At 41.9% G+C, this 22,194-nt stretch overlaps 1 protein-coding gene across 2 annotated transcripts in view; it reads left to right on the top strand.

The window, feature by feature from the left end:
- Slc38a6 (solute carrier family 38 member 6) overlaps positions 1-19,332 on the top strand; it is a 58,864-nt gene extending 39,532 nt beyond the window's left edge. For both annotated transcript variants that reach the window (XM_052185673.1, XM_052185672.1), the window contains 10 exons: positions 1,959-2,041; positions 2,453-2,511; positions 6,790-6,855; positions 7,081-7,134; positions 9,204-9,283; positions 10,002-10,102; positions 15,833-15,957; positions 17,077-17,221; positions 17,411-17,505; positions 17,781-19,332. In XM_052185673.1, the coding sequence (XP_052041633.1) occupies positions 1,959-2,041; positions 2,453-2,511; positions 6,790-6,855; positions 7,081-7,134; positions 9,204-9,283; positions 10,002-10,102; positions 15,833-15,957; positions 17,077-17,221; positions 17,411-17,505; positions 17,781-17,861 (889 nt within the window). In that variant the 3' untranslated portion in view covers positions 17,862-19,332. The remainder of the gene's footprint in view (positions 1-1,958; positions 2,042-2,452; positions 2,512-6,789; positions 6,856-7,080; positions 7,135-9,203; positions 9,284-10,001; positions 10,103-15,832; positions 15,958-17,076; positions 17,222-17,410; positions 17,506-17,780) is intronic.
- The last annotated feature ends 2,862 nt before the right edge of the window (positions 19,333-22,194 follow it).

Genomic DNA, 22,194 nt, shown 5'->3' with positions numbered 1-22,194 from the left:
TGTCCTCAAACTCAGGTATCTGCCTGCCTCTGCCTCCCAAGTGCTTGGATTAAAGGCGTGCACCACCACCACCCAGCTGGGTTTTCTTACATTGTTACAATTGTGTTTATATTTAATATGTTTTGCTGATCTTCTTGGTTAATTACTATACTTTCCTTGTGTTGGTTACTATTGCCATTCTTTTTCCAGAGAGTGCTAATTGGACAATAACATAGTAATTCATAGTCATATATAGTTCACAATTATATCACATCCTTGACTATTTTATTAACTTAATTTCAATAATCCCAGGATAGATATATTTAACTAGCAGCTGTTGTTAGATTTTTCTTCCTATGTATTTGCTAGTTCATGTACGTCTATCATGAATCGTCTTTCATATGTGCATGTAGTAAGGTCTTGGAGAATTAACTTAAACTTTAAAAATTTTCTATAGCTGTATTAAATTAAAATTATATGTGTACCCATGTGTTACATCCATATAGTAATAGCCATTTTTTTATATTCTAGATATATCCTGATGACTTTAAATATGTATTTATATTATTAAAAATTGGGATTTTCATATTTCATATTATTTTATATATCTATTATATAATATGCTTTGTGTTTCTTATCAATAAATATGTATTTATTATTTATAACACATTAAATAATATTTTATATGTTTTATACATATACATAGATATAGATATATTTATACATATATTTTATATACATTGCATAAATATATAAAATATGTAATATAAGTAAATTAAATTTAAATATGTTATTATTAAATATATGTTCAGAGTGTTACTTTTTTCTCTTTGTACTGAAATTCGTCTTTCATTCTTTTTGTGTATGAATGTGTGTATTCACATGACTGTGTGTGCACATGTGTGTGCACGTGTGTGTGGAGATCAGAAGACAATCTTGTGTTGTTTCTTAGGAGCTCTTCAGCTCTTTTTTGTTTGTTTGTTTTTTAAGATGGGGTTGGGAGGGGTCTTTCACTGTGTTTAAACTTGCTAATGAGGGTGATCGGCCTGCAGGCCTGCCTCCAGGTCCCCAGAGCACACTGGTTTTGTGCCAAGTGCCCAGCTTTTTTTTTTAGGTGGGTTCTGTGGCTCTGATGCAATTCCTCAATGCAATTCCTTGTGCTTGCAGGGCAGGCACTTTACCGACAGGCCCCAGCCCCAGGCTCCTTCTTGATTAGCAAACACCACACTCCTAACTAACCAGTCTTACTCAGTGTTCTCATAGCTTTTAGAGAAAAGGTTAGCGTTTTGGAGAAATGTAGAGAGGTGCGACGGGGGAGGGGGGAAGGGGCTCCTTCCTTGCTTTTTCACCCAGAAGCATCGACGGTCCTGCTGATCTTAGTAACATCTGTATTTCCCCAACAGTGTCAGATACACACACTCATCACAGCCATTCTTCCGAGGTTGTACTATTGAATATTTGCTTGCTTCCAGTTTTCATGATTTTTTTCAATTTTCATTATAAGTCTTATAGAGCAGAATTATTTGAAGGCTCTTAGCATCTAGTGCCAAGTGCTTTCTGTGTGGGAATTAATACGCTTTTAGCTTTCGGCTGTGTTTGGCGTACCTTAGTACCCCTCACCAATAGGAGTTATTATCTCATTTTTAAGTATTTGTTATTTTGTTATTGAAAAAAATGGCATCTCATTGGGCATTTTTGTGTGTTTGTTTTGGTTTAGGTGTTGTTTGTAGTCCAGACTAGCCTCACACTGTTGGTCTTGCCTTTGTACTGAGTTACATACAGGCTTATTTTCAATACTATTTTAATACATTCCCTAAGTTCATATTTATTATTAATAGTGCAAGTGTTTCCTAAAAACATTTAACAAAAAAGTGGGTGTTCTTTTTTAATGGATGACCCTTCTCTCTCTTTGTCTCCCTCCCCCCCATCCCCGCTGTGTGTGTGTGTGTGTGTGTGCCTAACAGTGTTTTTCCTGACAGGTCTTGGTACCTGGATGGACAGGTGCTGCTAATTGTCATCTGTGTGGGCATTGTGTTCCCTCTCTCACTGCTTCCCAAAATAGGTGAGTCTGAAAGAGCCGGGGAGGGGGGGTGTCTGTGGAGAGTGAGAGGCTTTTAACCTCACACCACCATGCTTTTAGAAGAATAGTGCTCGTGAGTGCTTCTAGACTTGGCTGGTTTTCGGTTGCTCCATCCTCGGCCCTGCCTAGCTAACTAACGCATGGCATGGCGTGGCTTACCGTAGTAGCATTCTGTCTGCCCTGCTGAAAGGAAGTCCTTACAGCAGAGCATCGAGGAGCAAGCCTTCCCTTGCAACGCACTGCTCGTGGCTTCCTGCTCTGCTGTGCAGAGCAACATGATGGCCCAGACACCAAGCTGCTGCGTCAGAAAGCCTGCCCGAGATGCATGGCTCCGTTTGTATGTTGGGATCACTTGCCTTATAAATTGCTTTTTATTTTATTGGTATTTTACAGGCTTTCTTGGCTACACAAGCAGTCTATCATTTTTCTTTATGGTGTTCTTTGCTCTTGTGGTAAGTTTAAAATATAATGCATTGCTCATTTCACCTCAAAACAACTGTGTTAGTGACGTCTCTAGCTGCTTTGCACTGGGAACCATGTGTAGCCCGTGGGATATTATTAATGGCACTATTTTTTAATGCAAAATTAATTTCAGTCACAGAATTATTCGTTTTGGCTATTTTAAAGAAGCTTAAAACAAATTTAGTATCTTGTAGTTTGCCAGAGAAGGACACGTAGCACTTTGCTAGGACTCTAGGTAGAATAGCTCCCAGGACGGCAGTAGCACTCTGTGGAGCAGTGGACTCTGAGCTCTCCATCAGCTAACAGTGCATCCTGATGCCTTATTCCACTGATGAAATTATAACTTGAGACTTGGTTGGAAAGCTCTAAAGAGAACTGGGATATGAACGAAATCCTATCCACCCTGCTTATTCAGCCTAAAATGTTCCCATAAAGAGAATATTAGGAATAAATATTTTTCTTCATATGCAGAAAATATATTTTAATTACCAGATTCTTATATATCAGATGGCAGTTTAGCGTATTTTACATTTATAAAATAATTTAACATAGGATTTTTAATTCTCCTAAGACAGAACCTTGTATATAAGATTTTAATAAACTTTTTCCTTTGCACTGTGTTTTATCCCATATTAAGTATATAAATGTCAAACCTTACATAGGATAAAATATTTTTAATTTGCCAGGAATATGTATATCCCAAGTAACCTTTTTCTGAGTATTTAAACTTTCTCCTAATTACTGAATCAAAGCAAGATGTCACACATAAGCAAGCAGGCTATAGAGCCAGATTCCAAAGCTGTCAAACCGTCTCCGGACTGGACTGGGAAGATAGCTCAGCCGATAGTGTTTGCCTTGCAAGCACCACAGCTTGGGTTCATGGCTTGCGTTCAGTCCCCGGGACCCATGTGAGAAGCTGGTCATGCTGTAATGCTTACATTTCAGTGCTGGAGAGGCAGAGGCCCGTGGATTCCTGGGTCTCATTGGCCAGCCGACCCAGCTGACGCCTACTCAGTGGACTCTAGGCCAATGAGAGACTCAGAAGGCAAGATGAATAACCCCTGAATAGTGAGACCGAAGGTTGACTTCTGACACACCCATGTGCACACACACATGTGCTCATACAACTTGCAGCCATGCACTACTACATTTATGTGCACACAAAGTCACATACACACAACACAAACATGCAACCACATACCCACCATGTATATGCTCATCAGTCATATTTTCATCATATCTGTCTTTGGTTAAATCGTCTTCCAAGACACAGGATAAAGCAACATAATATAAGTGCAAGTAACCCTGATTTTGCTCTTCATAATTAGTTATATTGTAAGGAATTTGTTAAGGCTGAAATATTTAACAGCACTTGGTCATTTTTTAATTTATCTACATTAAAATTATCCCTCCACCAACCCCAATTGTCATTCAAGCAATGACAAGTTAGCATATAATTTTTAGGTTCTATACTATAGAGAGAAACAGTAGGTATTTTCACCACAAGGTAGTTGTTGAGAAACATCTACATGGTTAGACGGTATCCCACATATACATCGGAATGTATGGATCTTAATCACGTGTAGATAACATACTGAATTTTGCCCTGGCGCTTAATCGACAAGGCAAGCATTTCATAGGTAGAAGTAATTCAGTTTTCACAGTCAATAGCTTAACACAGGTGGAGGGTATTGATGCAATATGTCTCTCACGGTGTTTTGTTTCTGCTGTAGCAGATACTCTTTAATTCAGTGCAGATTTCTGCTGCGGGGGTCACCTGGAAATAATTCTCCCATATTAATCCTGACGCTCCACAAATCTTCTCCATGGATTTCTACCTGTGAGAAGAGCTGGAATTTAGATTCCAGCAAGACCATGAAGCTTATACTTTTTTAATGCTGTTTTTTTATTGCTGTGTTTATTAGAGATTCTATTTCTATTTTTGGTTTTGTCTTTTTGTTTTCTGAGACAGGGTTTCACCATGTAACCCTGGCTGCCCATGAACTTGCTCCGTAGACCAGACAGACATGGAATTCACAGAAATTTATCTGTCCATGCCTCTGCCTCCTTAGGGCTAGGATTCAAGCTGTACTCTACTATGCCCAGCTAACTGACATTTTTTAAAAAAGTGCCAGTTTTTAAAATGTGAGACTGCCAGCGATTCTCTCCTGTCTTATGGTTGGGTCCCAGCCCTCCTCACCTGTCTCGGCATCTCTGTCCGTTGTTTATTTTAAGAATGTGTATGCATAAGTCTATTACATTTATATTATATTTTATGGAATCAATCCAGAAAACATTTTCTTAATTGTACTCATCAAACATTGCAGATCGAAGTGTCTCTACTAGCTGTTCTTCCTGATCCTGATTTTCATTAAAAATTTAGCATAAATTTTCCTTTGAGAGTATCTACATTTAAACGTAAGTTTCAGTTTGGCAGTGGCTCAAAGTGACAGGAACAGATGCCTTTATCCTTTCTTTTTCTAACCTACCTTCTTGTCACCAGCGTTGAGAGGGTTGGGGAGAGTTGCTGAGATCTCTGTAGAGGAGATGGGAGGAAGTAAGCAGGCCACTGCCCTGCAGAAATGGAAGGCTGGGCCAGGAGGGCGGAGGAGGGCTGGGAAGGGCGGGCCTTTTGTGCAAGGGCATTAAGTATTTGTAGTGCCTAAGGTGATTTCTCTTAGTCTCTTTCCATCCCCTAGACTCTCCTTCTTACCCAGTCTTTCTTCAGCGCCAAGCAAGGACTCCCTGTGACTCTCTCCTCTCCTGTGCTTGGGTCTCTTCCCACTCCTCACCCATCCGCATCTCTCTCCACGCCTTTCCACCACGCAGGTGTGGAGCTGGAATGATCCACAGGAATTAGCTGTAATGATGGGATTTATGTTAGTGTAAAACTAAGTTGCCAATAATTCTTTCTAATCAATGAAATGGACTATGTTGAATCTTGAAGGATTTTGACTTGGCATTAAGTTTGTCAAGGCCTGGTACTCAGCAGGCCCAGGAAGCCAGGAGGCACAGTTGCTATCAGAAACTGCCCCGCACCCCCCATCCCCACCACCCACACACAACCAGTAAGAGGGAAACTGGAGACATTGAATTTGGAATGGCATCAGTAGGGCTGAAGAGCCCTGGGGTGGTGGCCTTGCGTTTAAAGTCACCCTCATCCTCACCCACACTCCATCTATCTTTTAAAACCAAAACAAACAAAAACAAACCCAACCTTTCAGGAAAAGAAAAGATAATGAGATTCTTGGTTCTAGTTTTGTTCATGTCTTTTGATAAATTGATGGTTGGAGTTGGTTTTATGTTGAAAACTTACCTGGAAATGCCCAGTTTATCCTTAGACACCCCACCCCCTTTGGGGTTAGATTTTAAATTAAAAGTGACTCTTGGGTTCTCTCATTAACTTAATCCTAAAAGCGTGTGTTTTCTTTAGATTTATCACTGTATAAAATTTTGATTGAATTTGTTAAAATCCCAAACTAGATAAGTTCCAAATAGGAATAGTATTTACTTACTGGTCTCCTGCAAAGACAAATACTTCCTTTCTTCTCTCTGCCCCTTTGTATGCTGGGATTTAGCCTGGAGCAAACATTTACGGAGTAATTATGTGCCTGCAACGGGGCTACAATGGCAGTGTTGACACAGGCACTACTGGGGCTGTAGGAACAGGACGGCCACAATTAAGAGTCAAATCCTGAAGCATGGCCATTGATGGTTCTGGGAAACTGCATCCCTCTGGATTTCTTTATTCTGGCCAGCTGGAGTTCCCTAGCTCTGCAGCCAGCCGTGTGCGGTCCAGTTCCCTCCACACTCACCAACAGCACACACATGAAAACTGAAGAGGTGGAAGTATGTGTTCATCAGGAAAGCCAGCGAGGACACAGTGAATTCAAGTCTCCCCTCATTTCTGCCTCTCTTCTGCTCTGTCTGCTACTGACATGAATAAACATCCCTTGCAATTATCATTGGAAACATGCTTCCTCTCTTTTGAGTTGCACTTTAAAAACAAAACCAGGGTACTTACTGTTGGAGTTTTGAAAATTGACTCGATGGGCAAGATTCCCCACTGATGTATGTAAAGCCTTCCTGTCATCCTGTGCCCTTCCCTCCTCCCAGAGACCGCGTTAAAGGGTGACCCCGCTCTGTCTGGGGAAAATCGGAGTATCGAAGAAAATTCTGTTAGCTTCTTGTTTGGCTTTATTGAAACATGAACTTGTGATGAGTTTTACTCCAGATCATCTAAGTGCTGGCTGCATTTACTTTTACAGGTGGTAATTAAAAAATGGGCTATTCCTTGTCCTGTGACCTTAAATTGCATCAATGCAGTCTTTCAGGTAATAATTTTTAGCTTTTTTTAACTTTTCAACTAAAAAAAGAAATGGAAGATAAATGATTATTTTTCTAATTGGTGAAAGGTAATAGTTACATAGCATTTTAGAACTTTTCTTTGAAGTAATTTGATTTGAAATTCTAGTAGTAATAAATTCATCATATTTGTTGATGTATTCTGACTTTTAATACCTATTGGTTTTTCTTTCCCCCTCAATACTCTTAAACAGATTTCAAACGCTACAGATGACTGTAAACCAAAGCTCTTTCATTTCTCCAAAGAGGTGTGTAAGTTATTAACAGATACTTTTGGTTGATTTTTCACATTTCAAGTTTTAAGAGATTTGTGTTACAGGGTCTCTTAGGTCTTTGTACCTGTAACTAATTAATTTTCATGAAAGTGCTAAGTGTAGGCTTGCCTACCAGAAGAATAATATTATTTAACACAGGGTGGCCCATTATGAAACAGCCACCTTTTTCTTTTCTTTCTTTTGGCATGCTTTTAAATGGAGCCTGTTTTAAATGGGCCTTTGCCTAAAAGAACAGATTTACCAAATGTCTGGTCTGGCCAGTAAGGTCCTCTGTGGATACGGTTTTCCTGTTGCGCTCTGGACTTGTAAAGCTAAATCGCCAATTACATCAAAAACTCCTCCCTGGTGAGTAGGACTTTGGTCTGTAGCTAAACAGCCTCATCAGTGGGCCAGCACTTGAGCACTGCCAGTATACCTTCTGAGCAACATTCCAGGGGAATTTATGATGTTCAGTGCAGAGACCAGAAACCCAAGTCCCGTGCCCACTCTGAGAGAGCTGTAGGATCCGGAAAATGCCTGCAGGAGTCCCCGAGCACACAGACAAACGGGCTGCCGTCTGTGCAGTCCCTGATCCTGGCAGTCTCTTCCTCTCTACTTTGTTTTTCTGCTGAAATGTTGTTTTGTAGGTCCCAGACGTCAGATGCTCCTCTCCTCTCCTCCTTGCACATCTTCGTTAGTATAGAATGTTAACGTGGTTAGTCCTCCGTGCAAAACTTTCCCTTTTATCTCCAGTTTATAACTAAGAAATGTCTCCCAAGTCTTGCAAGGGAGGTCGCCACATCTTTCACACAGCGAAGACCTCCATGGGCCTTAAAGATCGGGACAGGGTAATTGACAGGCCGGGAAACAGAGAACGTGTCTTAAGCTCTCATTCCCCTAATATAGCCTCAAGAAACCCAACTTCCTAGGTACTGTACTCCAGAGCAGGTCTTCATCTGGAACTTCTTTTGGTGAAGAGCCCAATACTAGCTAAGGAGAAATATTTTTAGACCAGAAAAGAGAAAGTAAATCATTGCCATCCATTTGTTAAGACAGTTCTTTAATCTAGAGGGTAATAGCATTTGGCTGGCTAGTTTTCTCTGGCTCTTGTTACGTATTCTAATAATAATTTAAAGAACTTTAGGCTTATGTATTACATGGGATCCTAAGGAGCTTTCCGGGTCTAGAATTACTGATCTTTGTGCTCATTAAGGAAGATCTTGGTGTGGATTCTGGCAGGACAAAGGTGTGGCTTCTCCTTGGAGCACTTGCTTGGCTTGAGTAAGGAAAAGCAGATTTGACAGCATTGGCACTACTGCTGCGTGGGTAATGAGATGTATTTAAATTGTGCATACCTTAGGAATGACTAGAATTATAATAAAAATTATCTTAAATGTAGCTATTTATATATTACCTAAATTAGTTTTATCTTACCCAAATAATGTAAAAAGTGGTAATTATAATAAACCAACATGAGAGGCCAGCCAGAAAATGAAAATGTTGTGGTTAGAATAAGCAAGCCAGCCGGGCGGTGGTGGCGCACCCCTGTAATCCCAGCCCTGGGAGGCAGAGGCAGGCGGATTTCTGAGTTCAAGGCCAACCTGGTCTAAAAGTGAGTTCAGGACAGCCAGGGCTACACAGAGAAACCCTGTCTCGGAAAAAAAAAAAAAAAAAAGAATAAGGAAGCCACTTGTAAGCTATAGTAGTTGCTGGTAACTACAGATCATTTATCTGTCTGTCTGTCTGTCTGTCTATCTTATGAAAGAGTTCATTTCCAAAAGATGGCAGAAATGTTGTTTTTTAAAAAAAGAACTTTATTGTTGGGCTGACAAGACAGCTCGGTTGTACTACTAAGTGCCTGCAGCAAAGCCTGACCCCCCCAGGTCCTGATGACTCCTACTAGTTATCCTCTGACTCTGCAAGTGCTAGGTGTCGTGGGTGTGTAGGCACACACATATACAAAATAAATGAGTAAAGATGTAATTAAAACAAAAAGAACTGAGCTTATTATCAAATAAAAATGATGTAGCATTTAATAGTATTTTGTTCTACATTTTTTTCAGAGTGTTTACGCCATACCAACCATGGCTTTTTCATTTCTCTGCCACACCTCAATATTGCCCATATACTGTGAGCTTCAAAGGTACTGTGTAACAAGCGCTGAGGCCTTCAGATCCAGTCACATTCTCATTTATTGAACCCTTCCCTACTGTCTTGAATTCTAAGTATTAGCTTAAAAAAACAAACAAACAAGGTAACTGTCTTCATCAGGGTTTTATTACTGTGAAGAGACTTTGTGACCACAGCAACTCTTATAAAGGAAGACATTTAATTGGGGCTGGCTTATGGTTTGTAGACTTAGTCCATTGTCATCATGGTAGGAGCATGGAAGTGTGCAGGCAAACATAGTGCTGGAGGAGCCAATAGTTCCACATCTGTATCCATAGGCTTCAGGAGGAGACTGTGTGCCACACTAGGTGTAGCTTGAATATAGGAGACCTCCAAGCCACCCTCCAACCCCCACAGTGACACACTTCCTCCAATAAGGCCGCATCTGCTTCAACAAGGCCACACCTCCTAACAGTGCCACTCCCTATAAGTCAAGCATTCAGACACTTGAGTTTGTGGGTGTCAATTCCTATTCAAACCGCTGCAGCAACCAAGAGCTAATTCTGTCCTTGTCGGGAATGTTGCCTGTGACACCATCTCTGTGAGTGTCAACTTGTGAATACTCGTGTGTAGTCATTGATAAACTCATGATTGTCTCTGACTGGCCTGTGATGCTCGTCTCTTCAGATATGATTCATATCACTGGCTTTGTCAACCTTCACTGGGTTTGTTTGTTTATTTGTTTGTGTCAGCCCTTCCAAGAAAAGGATGCAGAATGTGACCAACACAGCGATTGCATTGAGCTTCCTGGTTTACTTTGTGTCTGCACTCTTTGGCTACCTCACTTTTTATGGTGAGTATATTTTTAATTCTTAATTATGCAGTGAAAGAAGGACAGGCGCCCTCACCCCTCCTGTGGCCTTGCTCTCTGCCATTTGCTAGTAAGGTCGTCTGTCCAGACCATCCCAGCACTGTGGCAGATCTGACAAACCAGGCTGAAGATTAATCACTTTGTAGGTTCATAGGAAAACTTTTCCTCTTTTGAGACTTTTGTCTTTATTTTTAATTGTGTGTATGTTTGTGTCCGAGTGTGAATTTGTATGTGTAAATGCAGTGCCCATGGAAGTCAGAGGAGGGCCCCTGGAAGCTGGAGTCACAAATGGCTTTGAGCCCAACTTGAGTGTCAAACTCCTGTTCTCTGTGAGAGCAGGACACATTCTTAGCAGCTAAGCCATCTCTCAAGCCCAAAAATTTTTTCATAGACTTTTATATAAAATTTCAAGCATACTGTTGTCTCTGAAAAATAATGCTTTGGGTCTTTTAAATTGTATATTCAGGGCTAGGTGGGTATGGTGGTACACACTTTTAATCCTAGCACTCAAGAGACAGAGGAGGGTGACTCTCTGAGTTTGAGGCCAGCCTGGTCTACATAATGAGTACCAAGACAGCCAGAGCTACACAGAGAGACCTTGTCTCAAAAAAAGAAAAAATTACACATCCAATATGTTAGACTGTAGATGATAAATTTAGAGGTCAGGAGGGTAACCAATAATTACAAAAGAGCAACCCCAGAAAAGACAGAGTGCACTCGGCTGTGGCCATCTCTGCCTTCATTTTCATAGCCTGTGCTCAGGCAGGGCCTTTCTCTTCAAATGCCTTAAAGACGCTCGTAAAAGTACAAAGTACAAGCCAAATCCTCTCTTGTTTATTTTGGAGTTGTTTCCTGCGTAGTTTATGGAGGTTTTTCCTTTTTCATCAAGAATGCCGAGAACAGCACCAAAGTCTAGAACAAGAAAGAAAAGATAAGCAAAATTTGCAAACAGTCACATCACAGCATCCAACACTCAGCACACCCAATTTTGCAAGTATTCTTCAGTTCATAAATGTTTTCATAGTAACTGCAAATGATTGACTGTTTCTACTTGGGGATGTGTATCTCTTGACCTGCTTGATGGCTCTGTGCACCTTTCCGGTTTTAGACTTCTGTGGTCACCAGCTGTTGACCTTTATTAATACTTTTCTTCCCGTTTTCCCAAGCTGCGAGTCTTTAGACAATGTTTTCTTATACCACTGAATTTCCTAGGTCCGGTGAAAAGAGTGTTGGTTTTGAAATGTCACAAACCTGGGTCACATAACTAATTGCCATACCCTAACTAGCTCTATGGCCTTGAGGGGAGCCTACGCCTTGAATGATCCTCACTCTTAATCCATTAAATGAGCATAGCTCTGGAGGGTTTAGGGAGACAGAAGTGAGCCCTGCTGTGGCATTTGGTACATAATAATCCTTCCCAACTGAGAGCCATTCATAGCTGTATCTCACCATCACCCTAACTATTTTAACGGTCTCAGTTTTAGGTATTCTATGTCAGTATTGTACTCCTAGTCATTCTTGGCTGCATGTTGGATGTACATGCAGGTGCATGCTGCTTAGCTGCATGTTGGGTGTACACACAGGTGCATGGTGGTGCATGTGTAGGTGGAGGTTAGAGGACAACCTCAGGGGTCATTCTTCAAGAGCCTTCTGCCTTGTTTTTTGAGGCAGAGTTTCACCCTTGCCTTGGAATTTACAAGTAGGCTGAGTGGCTGTCAGCAAGCTGTGAGGACTCTACCTGTCTCTGCCTCCCAGCCCTGGGGTTGTGAGAGCATTTGTCACACCCAGATTTCTATAAAACCCGATTCTAAGGATTGAACAAAGATCCTCGAAGCTGCAAGGCACCCATTCTACCAACCCAGGCCTCTCTCCAGCCTGTCTAATTACACCAGCTTCGCAGTGGTGCTCTGTCGCACAGCGGGCTTCCGTGTATGCGCTATCGCTGTGCTGTTTTCCATGGGGGACACATCTGCAGTTATTCTGTATGTTTCCTCCTCCTTCTCTGTTAGCTCAATAGCGACAAAGGGTGTCCCCTATCATCGAGGTGTTAGCTTGCACTTAATCCTGCTGCAGGGTGAGAGCAGTGGAGTTCTCTGTGTATCATCCAGAAAAGTGTGCTTCCGAAGCTGAGCCCGGGCCTGCTGCCCAGGGCAGTGAAAGTGAGGCAGATTGTCAGCCTTTCCTCCTCATCAGAGCAAACAAACAAAATATCTAAACATCCATGTTGCATTTTGTTATATTTTGGTTGTTAGGTTTACTAGTTTAGAGATAGGAGCTCCGTCAAACCTTTCTTTAGTAAGATCCTAAAACTGGGCTTCTTGGCTTTTAAAAGGATATATTGTGCCACATGACTGCATATATTTCTAATTGCAGCTGTCACCCATTATAAACACTGCTGATTACCACTGAGATTCTTAGGATTGGAAGAGTTTCAAATGTATGAATCTTGATGAGTTTAGAATATTGGGTGTCCTGCTCGGTGAGTTGTGCATTTCAGAGTGTTTCACATTTTCAATTTTAAGATCAGTGCTACTCATCCTGTGTTCATTTTGGAAATCTTTAATGTTGATCGAAGCCTAATAAATACAGACCCCTTCCCCTCCTTGTAGGTCAATAGAACAATCTGGAAGAAGTCTCCACTTCCCGCTAGTATCCAGGATGATTAAGAATTAGTCATGTGAATTCCATGAATTACTGGGTACTTCTAAGCTCTAGAAAGCCTAACGAGGTTTTCCTAGGTTACAGAAGAGGCAGAATCGGGGCTCGGCCAGTGAGCCGGCTGCTAAGCAAGACCGGTGCTTTGATAGGATTGCTTCGTCCTCACCACTCAGATGGGTCTGTTTAGATTGACTGATGAGGTCACTACCTTCAGATTTGAGGCGGAGCTAAAGCTTAGATTATATCTTTCTTTGTCCAAATCTACAAATCTCCAAAGACGTCAACACTTTGCTAGCTTTGAAAAACATAAAACCCAGGCTGTGTTCCTTTGTTTTGGTTTCTAATTAACGCAAACTTTAGGAAACCATGGCTTACCTAAGCCGCTGTCATATGTTTATCCGCTCTCCATACAGAGGAAACGTTTCCTAGACAGGGATTTGACATGCTATCGAGTAAAGATGTCAGGGTGCGTCTAACTTAACCCCTTCTCCATAGCTGTGAACTTCTAGATGCCATGCACTGAAGAAATGCCCAGCTGATAAGATCACACAGTGGGGAGGTGGCTGACAGATAACGCCCTGCTAAAGGCAGAAGGCGCTGGGTGGGTGATAGTTGTTCCTTGAGTACTTCTTTGCCCCCATTGTTAATCACAATGAAGAAATGCCTTCTACTGTGGCTTATAGTTGAAGCTGTTCATGTCAGCAGGAGATGGTCAGTTTGGTAGGCCTTGTCTGAAGTTCAAGCCTACACTTCATCTTTTTAGGTTAACAGTTTTTCCTAGATCAGTAAAGTGGCCTGTCCTGGAATTGAAGGCAGCTTTCTAAACACACGCCTGTATTCTTTTTTCTGCTACCTTATGGAAATCTTCCTTGGTGTGTTAAACAGATGCCACTGGTCCAAATGACTTGCAAAAATCACCATTTGGTCCTTTTGGAAATTTGCGTTGCTTTCTCTGAGTCCAGATAAGTGTGTTATAATTTGTTCCTTAGATAAGAATGCAGAGTGGCTAACTCAGAAGGCTTTTACTCTGGGAAAGAAGGAATTTTAGTAAACATAGTTATTAATACTTTGGGAACTGATTAGAATATTTATCTAGACTCTTAAAGTTTAGTAAGTATTGTTATTATGACTTCTGTCATAATTATGACATCATATTAGTTATGGCTTCTGTCAGACTAAAGGGATCTCTTAAGTATCAACCCACATTAATAATATTGGTTCTAATTACGGATGTTAAAGAGGAAAAGCGTTCCCCTGGTGAGCCAGGCCAGTGCCCAGACATAGGGTAACTGGGCCATTTTAATGTCTGCAAGGTTGTTAAACAACAAGTGTTAATAGCTCATTTTATGACTCAGAAAATGGAAATAAAGTAGTTTGCCATATTTCTCCAAAGACTCACAAGTATCTCACAGATTTGGAAATAGAATCCAGATTTCTTGGCTCTTCCCAATTCTCCTACCTAGCCCTGTTCCTGATTCTCTGATTTCTGTCTAACACTGTAGACAGTTCCATCCTCTCCTGTGTGTGGTTGCTAGCCTGGCTCAGAGCCTTTGTTACTTTAGTGATTATGGCACTGATTTTCTGGGGTTTGTGTTTCTGACAATTTTCACCCACTCTGTGCTTGCAGAGCACAGATTATAATACACTCCTCTTTCTATCTTAGTTACATTCCTCTTTGCTGCAACAAAACACATGAAGTGCCAGGCAGCCTGAGGGAGAAAAGGTTTGCCCTGGCTCACAGCTGCAGGTTACAGTCTCTAGCCTGGAAGGCTCAGTGGCCAGAGCTGGTGAGAAGAAGGAGGAGTGATGAGGCCCTGTCCGGCACACTCTCTTCTCTGCTATACAGTCTGGCACCCCAGTCCATGGGATTTAAAAACTCTGTCCTATTTTAAGTCTAGACTGATCTTTGTCTATAGGTCCTGAGGTGTGGCTGAGCACCCTCATTCTTCCTAAGTAATCTGGGTGAGGGAAACAGTGGGAGTGGAAGGAAGCTACCAGGTAGAAAGCCCGGCTGGCATCTCTCCGGCCTGTCTCTGAATGGACCTGACTTACTAAACAAGCCATTTTCTTAACCCTCATTCTTTCTTTCATGCAAGATGGAAATGGACAAAGCTGATACTCTGCACAAAACACTCTGCAGAAATGTAAGCACCCCTGGAGTATAGTCCTACACAGAACAGGTGGAATCCAAGAAACACTGGTGTCCCGGAGTCACTTTAACACAAAATCGTGGGTGTTCTACCTTGCCCCCCTGCTGTGTGCTCTCCACCAGACTGCCTGGCACTCTTGAGCCTTCGTATCTCATATTGCTATGGTGCCCAAATTCACCAGTATAAATATAAGCACTTTATAGACGCAAGTGTGTAAACCCTTTCCTTAATAGTATGGACAAGTTCTAAGAGTTTGCTTTGGTTTGTCTTTTGTGTTTTGTTTTATTTTGTTTTTGTGATTAGGCCTCACTGGCCTGGAACATACTAGCCTCAAACTCACAAAGATCTACCTGCTTCTGCCTCCCCATTGCTGTGATTACAGCCATGTACCACCATACCTGGTTAAGGAGATAGTTTTAAGTATATTTTAGTTGTAATTTTGGAGATTCTGTGTGTCCTGATTTAAAATTTCTTAAAAGACTACAAAAGCATTTACATGGGCTGGCATAATGTTCCAGAAGGTAAGAGCATTTACCACCAAGCCCAATGACCAAAGTTTAATCCCAGGACCCACGTGGTAGAAGGAAAGAACTCAGTCCCGCACGTTGTCCTCTGAGATCCACGTGTGTGCAGTGGCACAGGCACAGGCACTCCCAAATAAGGAAATAAATTCTGTAATACATTTCAGAAAGTAGTATACAGCTCAAGGAAATGCTTAGTAGCTTTGTATTTCCTAGTACAGAGGGGAAAAAAGGCCAGAAATTAATTTCAGAGTGGTGTCCAAGCCTAGGACAAACCAGTAATGCAACAGAAAATAATTTTGGTATTATTGGCAGAGTGGTACAAAGTTTATTATTCGACCCTGATTGCTGCTGCTGCTGTTGTTGTTTTAATTTATTTACAGACAAAGTGGAGTCAGAATTGCTACAAGGTTATAGTAAATACTTGCCACATGATGTTATTGTCATGGCTGTGAAGTTGTGCATACTATTCGCTGTGCTTCTGACAGTCCCTCTAATCCACTTCCCTGTAAGTATGCCTAAAGGTTTTGTTGCTTAGTGTCGTGGCTCCCTAATATGGCAACACTAATGCTTTGCAGACCAGAACCTCTGAATCACATCTAGCCTTGTGTATCTTATTCATTTGTCAAGTAATTGATCCAAGACCTCATATTAGCATATGGTCCCATGAAAGCACAAAAATAACAGCGAACCTCGAAGCTAATTTGTGCTTTCTGAGATTTAGTTTAGATTTACCTCTCCCTCAGTTTTGTTTCTAATTTAGAAACTATAGTTCTAAAGTTTTAGGGTTGCAGGGGGCGGTGTCTTCCTATATTCTGTTTTCAAAAGAATGTTCACAAAGAAGAGAAAGTTGATTCAGCAAAAATAAGCTCCTTTTGGTCTATTGCTTCTTCCCACAGGGGAAGCCGGTTCTCTCTTAGGCTTTATACTTGCTTTAAAATTTAAGAGGCAGAACAGATTCCCATTCTGCATCCAGTCGCTGCACATAAGAATCTTAAGAATTTCCGTGAAAATGAAAACAACAGCTTTGGGTAGAAAAGCTTCTGCATGGGTGTCTTGAACTCATATGAGTTCTTGAAGACTGGGACCCCCAGGAATCCTTGCCCCTCCCTGTGAGACCACAGGATCAGGGGTCCGGCCAGGGCTAGATAAACTTGTGGGCTCTGATTGCCAGTGGCGTGCCCTAGCAGTGGAAGATGTGGGAAATATTTTTGTATTCCATGCCATGGAACAGATAACAAAAATAAAACAGAAAAATGCTGTTCTCTTCCATGCCATGTTTTGGTTTTTTTCTTCTTGAAAGTTTGTCTGTTAAATTTAATGAAAATTGTTCTTTGTGATTTCATAACAAAGTGTAATTCTTGCTTATAATTCTTTAAATTATAAAACCTGGAAAAATTGCCTGTGAAACTTTTGTGTGGAACTTAAGAAAAATAATTTTTATGAAGTCACTCAGAAAGGTTTATGAGTATAAAAACACTGCATAATGATAGTTTATCTGTGTCTGGAGAATACAAATGGTTTGGGGTAAAAATATTATGGTTACTCTACATGTGTTTCTCTAAGCAAACTCCATGCCCTTCACCCTTTACCGTTTGCCTGAACGTCTTCTTTTCCCGCTCCATAGGCCAGAAAAGCTTTAATGATGATACTTTTCTCCAATTATCCGTTTTCCTGGATTCGGCACTCCCTGACCACAGTGGCGCTCAACATCATCATCATTGTACTTGCGATATATGTTCCTGACATTAGGAATGTATTTGGTGTAGTTGGTAAGTTTTCCACTTTAAGAAAACCCTTGTAATAAAAGGGACAGGGAAGTCTCATCAGTGGTAGAGCACCTCCCACCTTGGGTGGACTCCTCAGATTTGATTTCTAGCCCCACAAAAGTAAGAGGCTAATAAAGTCATCACTCTCATAGCGGAGCTGACGCGGCTGTTTCTCCCTCTCTCACCTTGTAGGTGCCAGCACATCCACGTGCTTGATTTTTGTGTTCCCAGGGTTATTTTATCTTAAACTCAGCCGAGAGGATTTTCTGTCCTGGAAAAAGCTTGGGGTAGGTTGTTTTCAACTGTTTGAGACTTCCATTTTAAGGAATAGTGTGTTTATTACTATGTCTAGGAAGACAGAATATCTTAATGTACAAAGTTCATTTTAGAGTCTGGCATGATGGTTCATGCTTGTAATTCCAGATCTTAGGAGGCTGAGGCAGGATTGCTGTGTGTTCAAGGCTGGCCAGAGCTAGAGTGAGACCCCATGTACTGACATGGAATGAAAATTTGCTGTGGAGGGGGCAGAGGCTCACGCTCAGTGTCTCTTTTGTCTCCACAGGCTTTGTCCCTGCTGGTCACAGGCACTGTGCTTGGAAGCTTCAGTTTAGTACTCATCATCTTTGACTGGGTCAACAAATGAAAAAAGATGTTTTTATTATGATGAATAATATACTTCTCTAAACAAGAAGGGATCATTACGGAAGGCGCCATATGTGAAAATGACACTCTCAGGAAAGTTGTGAACAGAAAACCAGACAGAACAGCAGCAGGAACTTAGCCATTTTAATTTTAACCAAAATCAGAAATACTCAAAATACTTGAAATGTTCTTAAATGCGCAGAGTCACTCTTTTGTTTGGGAGTTTTGTTTTCTGTTTTGTTTTGTGTTTGAGGCAGGACCTAGCTGTGTAGACCAGGCTAGCCTTGAACTCACAGCAATCTGCTGTTGGGAATTGGTTCTAATTCTTTGTCTTCTCTCCCACCTCCCAGACAGGGTTTCTCTGTATAGCCCTGGCTGTCCTGGAACTCACTCTGTAGACCAGGCTGGCCTCGAACTCAGAAATCCACCTGCCTCTGCCTCCCAAGTGCTGGGATTAAAGGCCTGCGCCACTACTGCCCTAGGCTTTGTCTTAATTTGGTTCCCAGAGCCTAGCTTCCAGGCCCGAGGGTCCCTGTCCTCAGCTGGCTTCTATTGATAATAAAGGACTGCCATACAGCCAATGGCTGGACAGAAAGGTGTGGGCGGGACTTTTAGATTGTTCTGACAAGGGACAGAGGGGGGAGAAGAGAGGGATCAGATTTCAGAGCTACAGGGAAAAAAAAAAAATCAACCTGCCTAGTAGGTGGAAAGAGAAAGCAGCCCTGGGGGTGGGGGCGGAGTGGGGCTGCCCAATAAGTAACAAGGCAGCAAAGATAAAACATAGATTTAGAAGGTGTTAAGCCAGGAATGCCGGAGGGAAATGTATGCTAGCCTCAGATAGGACTAGAAATGCCCAGCCATTGAGCTAGTTAAGGCATATGGAAATTAGCTGGAACTTAGACTCCAGAGAGCTCCTGGGCAGGCACAGCTCTAGTGAGGCCTGCCAGGAGCCAAAGCTGGTTAACCAAATCACTGCTATAGTATGCCTGCTGCTCTCCTGGCAAGCGCTGGGGTTCAGAGCTGTGCCACCATGCCTGTGCCCGGCATTTGTGACTTTAAAAAAATAAGTAGCCTCTATTTTTTTAGAGTAGTTTTACATTTCCATATATTGAGCAAATTAAATGGGGGATTACATGTAACTCCTTACTCCAACTCTGTAGCTCTCCCTGCTGTGAATGCTTTGTGTCGGTGTGACACGTGTTACAACCAGGGATGCGAAAGTCCGTGGCTGATATTAGGGTTTATTCTTGGCCACTACTGATCCTCCTACCTACCAGAATGCCATGATTGGGATCATGTAGGACCGAGTGTCATTTTCAGAGTGACTTCATTGATTTAATAGCTTGTTTCATTTCAGTACTGAGTAATGTCCCGTTATATGGAAGTACCATGTTTGTTGATCCACTCACCTCACGGAAGACCTTTCTACTACTTCCAAGTTTTGCCAGCCATCAATAAAGGTGCTAAAAATGTTTGTGTGTAGGTTTTTACATGGTCATTTTTCAATTTTGGGCGGTAAATACCAAGGAGCATATGCTACATTGTGAAGGTATAGTTAGTTTTTATAAGAAGCTGCAACTGTCTTCCAAAGCAGTTGTCATCTTGCATCGACCAGCAATGAGCGAGCATCCTGTAATCATATATCCTCACCAGCATTCGGTGTTAGTAGTATAGTGTGCTGCGTTCTCGACAATTTAATGGACTGTAGTGGCTTCTCTGTTCTGAGATTCCCTAGAGGCATGATAAGGGTATTGCACATGCTTCTGTGACCTCTGCATATTTTCTTAGGTAAGTGTCTAACTCTTGCCCATTTTTAAGTAGGGTTATTTGCTCATTGTTCAGTTTTTTTGTTTTTTGTTTTTTGTTTGTTTGTTTGTTTGGTTGGTTGGTTGATTGGTTGGTTGTTTGGTTGGTTGGTTGGTTGGTTTTTGTTTTTTCTAGACAGGGTTTCTCTATATAGCCCTGCCTGTCCTGGAACTCACTCTGTAGACCAGGCTGGAACTCACTCTGTAGACCAGGCTGGCCTCGAACTCAGAAATCCACCTGCCTCTGCCTCCCAAGTGCTAGGATTAAAGGTGTGAGCCACCACTGCCCGGCTTCATTGTTCAGTTTTATGTCTTTGTGTGAGTTAGATGCTTATCATTTATGAGGTAAGTATTTGTAAAGATTTCCTCTCAGTCTGGGCGTGCCTTTCCATTTTTCTAACAAGCTTTCCTTTTTTTTTTAAGACATTTTTTTTATTCGATATATTCTTTATTTACATTTCAAATGACTTCCCCTTTCCTGGACCCCCTCTCCCCGAAAGTCCCATAAGCCCTCTTCCCTCCCCCTGTTCCCCAATCCACCCCTCCCACTTCCCTGTCCTGGTATTCCCCTACACTGCTGCATTGAGCCTTTCCAGTACTAGGGGTCACTCCTTCCTTCTTCTTGGGCATCATTTGATATGTGCATTGTGTCTTGGGTATTCCAAGCTTCTAGGCTAATATCCACTTATCAGTGAGTGCATACCGTGAGTGTTCTTTTGAGATTGGATTACCTCACTTAGGATGATGTTCTCTAGCTCCATCCATTTGTCTAAGAATTTCATGAATTCATTGTTTCTAATGGCTGAATAGTACTACGTTGTGTATATATACCACATTTTTTGTATCAGTTCCTCCATTGAGGGACGTCTGGGTTCTTTCCAGCTTCTGGCTATTATAAATAGGGCTGCTATGAACATAGTGGAGCATGTATCCTTATTACATGCTGGGGAATCCTCTGGGTATATGTCTAGGAGTGGTATAGCAGGGTCCTCTGGAAGTATCATTCCCAGTTTTCTGAGGAACCGCCAGACTGATTTCTAGAGTGGTTGTACCATCTTGCAATCCCACCAGCAGTAGAGGAGTGTTCCTCTTTCTCCACATCCTTGCCCCCACCTGTTTTCTCCTGAGTTTTTGATCTTAGCCATTCTGACTGGTGTGAGGTGAAATCTCAGGGTTGTTTTGATTTGCATTTCCCTGATGACTAAGGATGTTGAACATTTCTTTAGGTGCTTCTCAGCCGTTCGATATTCCTCAGGTGAAATTCTTTGTTTAGCTCTGTACCCCATTTTTAAGGGGGTTATTTGGCCCTCTAGAGTCTACCTTCTTTAGTTCTTTATAAGTATTTGTAAAGATTTTCTCTCAGCCTAGGCCACGCCTTTCCATTTTTCTAACAAGCTTTCACAGAGCAAATTTTTTATGTTAAATATAATGAATCAGGGACTAGAGAGATGGCTCAGAGGGTAAGGGCACTTACTGCTCTTCCAGAGGACCCAGGTTCAATTCCCAGTTCCCACATGGCAGTTGACAATCAACTGTAACTCCAGTCCCAAGGATCCAACACCATCTTCTGACCTCTGCAGGCCCAAAGCACACACATGGTACATAGACATACATTCAGGCAAAATACTCACACACATTAGAAAAAATTAGAATATATGTATTGACCTGAACCAGCAGGAGTAAGGGTCCCAAACAGGGATTGAGACTGAGGACCAGGGCTGAGAAACAAAGGAGACAAGAGGTAAAGCAGCAGGCAGTAACTGAGACCAGAAGGTCTTACGTAGGCGGATGGCTTGGCCAAGCTAGTTTATCAAGAAGCTCATGGTCACATGTTCTATTTGCTGGAGGGATCGGGAAGCAGGGTTAGCAGAAAGCTAAGTCTGACATGTTGGCAAAGAGAACATGGCATACCTCAGACACGGCCGCCTAAGGACTGATAGCCACCCATAGCTCAGGGAAGAGCAGGGTCCCAGAAACTGTAACCTTGACCCTTAAGGCATTGCCTGCAGCCCTAGACAGGCCTTGCCAAGTCCCACGCATACACGAGGACACAGAGCTAAAGTTCCCTTTGTCCTTTCAGGGCCGTTAAGGAAGGCTTGGGTGGGTCTGGCTTCCCACAACATAAAGAATCTATTTTTGCTTTTTAAGGAATCGGTGTATTACATTTATATTCAAAAGTGATTCTGTGTGGGTTAATGTTAGTATCATGGGGAAACTGAGACTTCCCCACTGGGTATGGCCTACCCCCAGTCTTACCCGAGATTTTCCTGTTGCTCTTCTGAGATTAAAAGTTCTCCAAACCTTAGTTTGTCATTATAATATGTGACATCATTCTTGGAAAAGAGACAGATATTGATGGTCTGTCTTATTCGTTGTTTAGAAATTAGTAGAAATTGTAAAACATTGCATTTGGCCCACTGACATGATGCCCAGTTGGAAACTTGAATCTAGGGCTTTCTGCCATGAGGATTCTGTGTCAGGGGCCCCACGGTTGTCGGCTGCCCAAGCCAGGCTGCATCAGTAAAAGCT

This window comes from Apodemus sylvaticus, chromosome 6 (genome assembly GCF_947179515.1).
Source record: "Apodemus sylvaticus chromosome 6, mApoSyl1.1, whole genome shotgun sequence".
NCBI lineage: Eukaryota > Metazoa > Chordata > Mammalia > Rodentia > Muridae > Apodemus > Apodemus sylvaticus.
The sequence above is the reverse complement of the archived record's forward strand: the minus strand, read 5'-3'. Positions and strand labels throughout refer to the sequence as shown.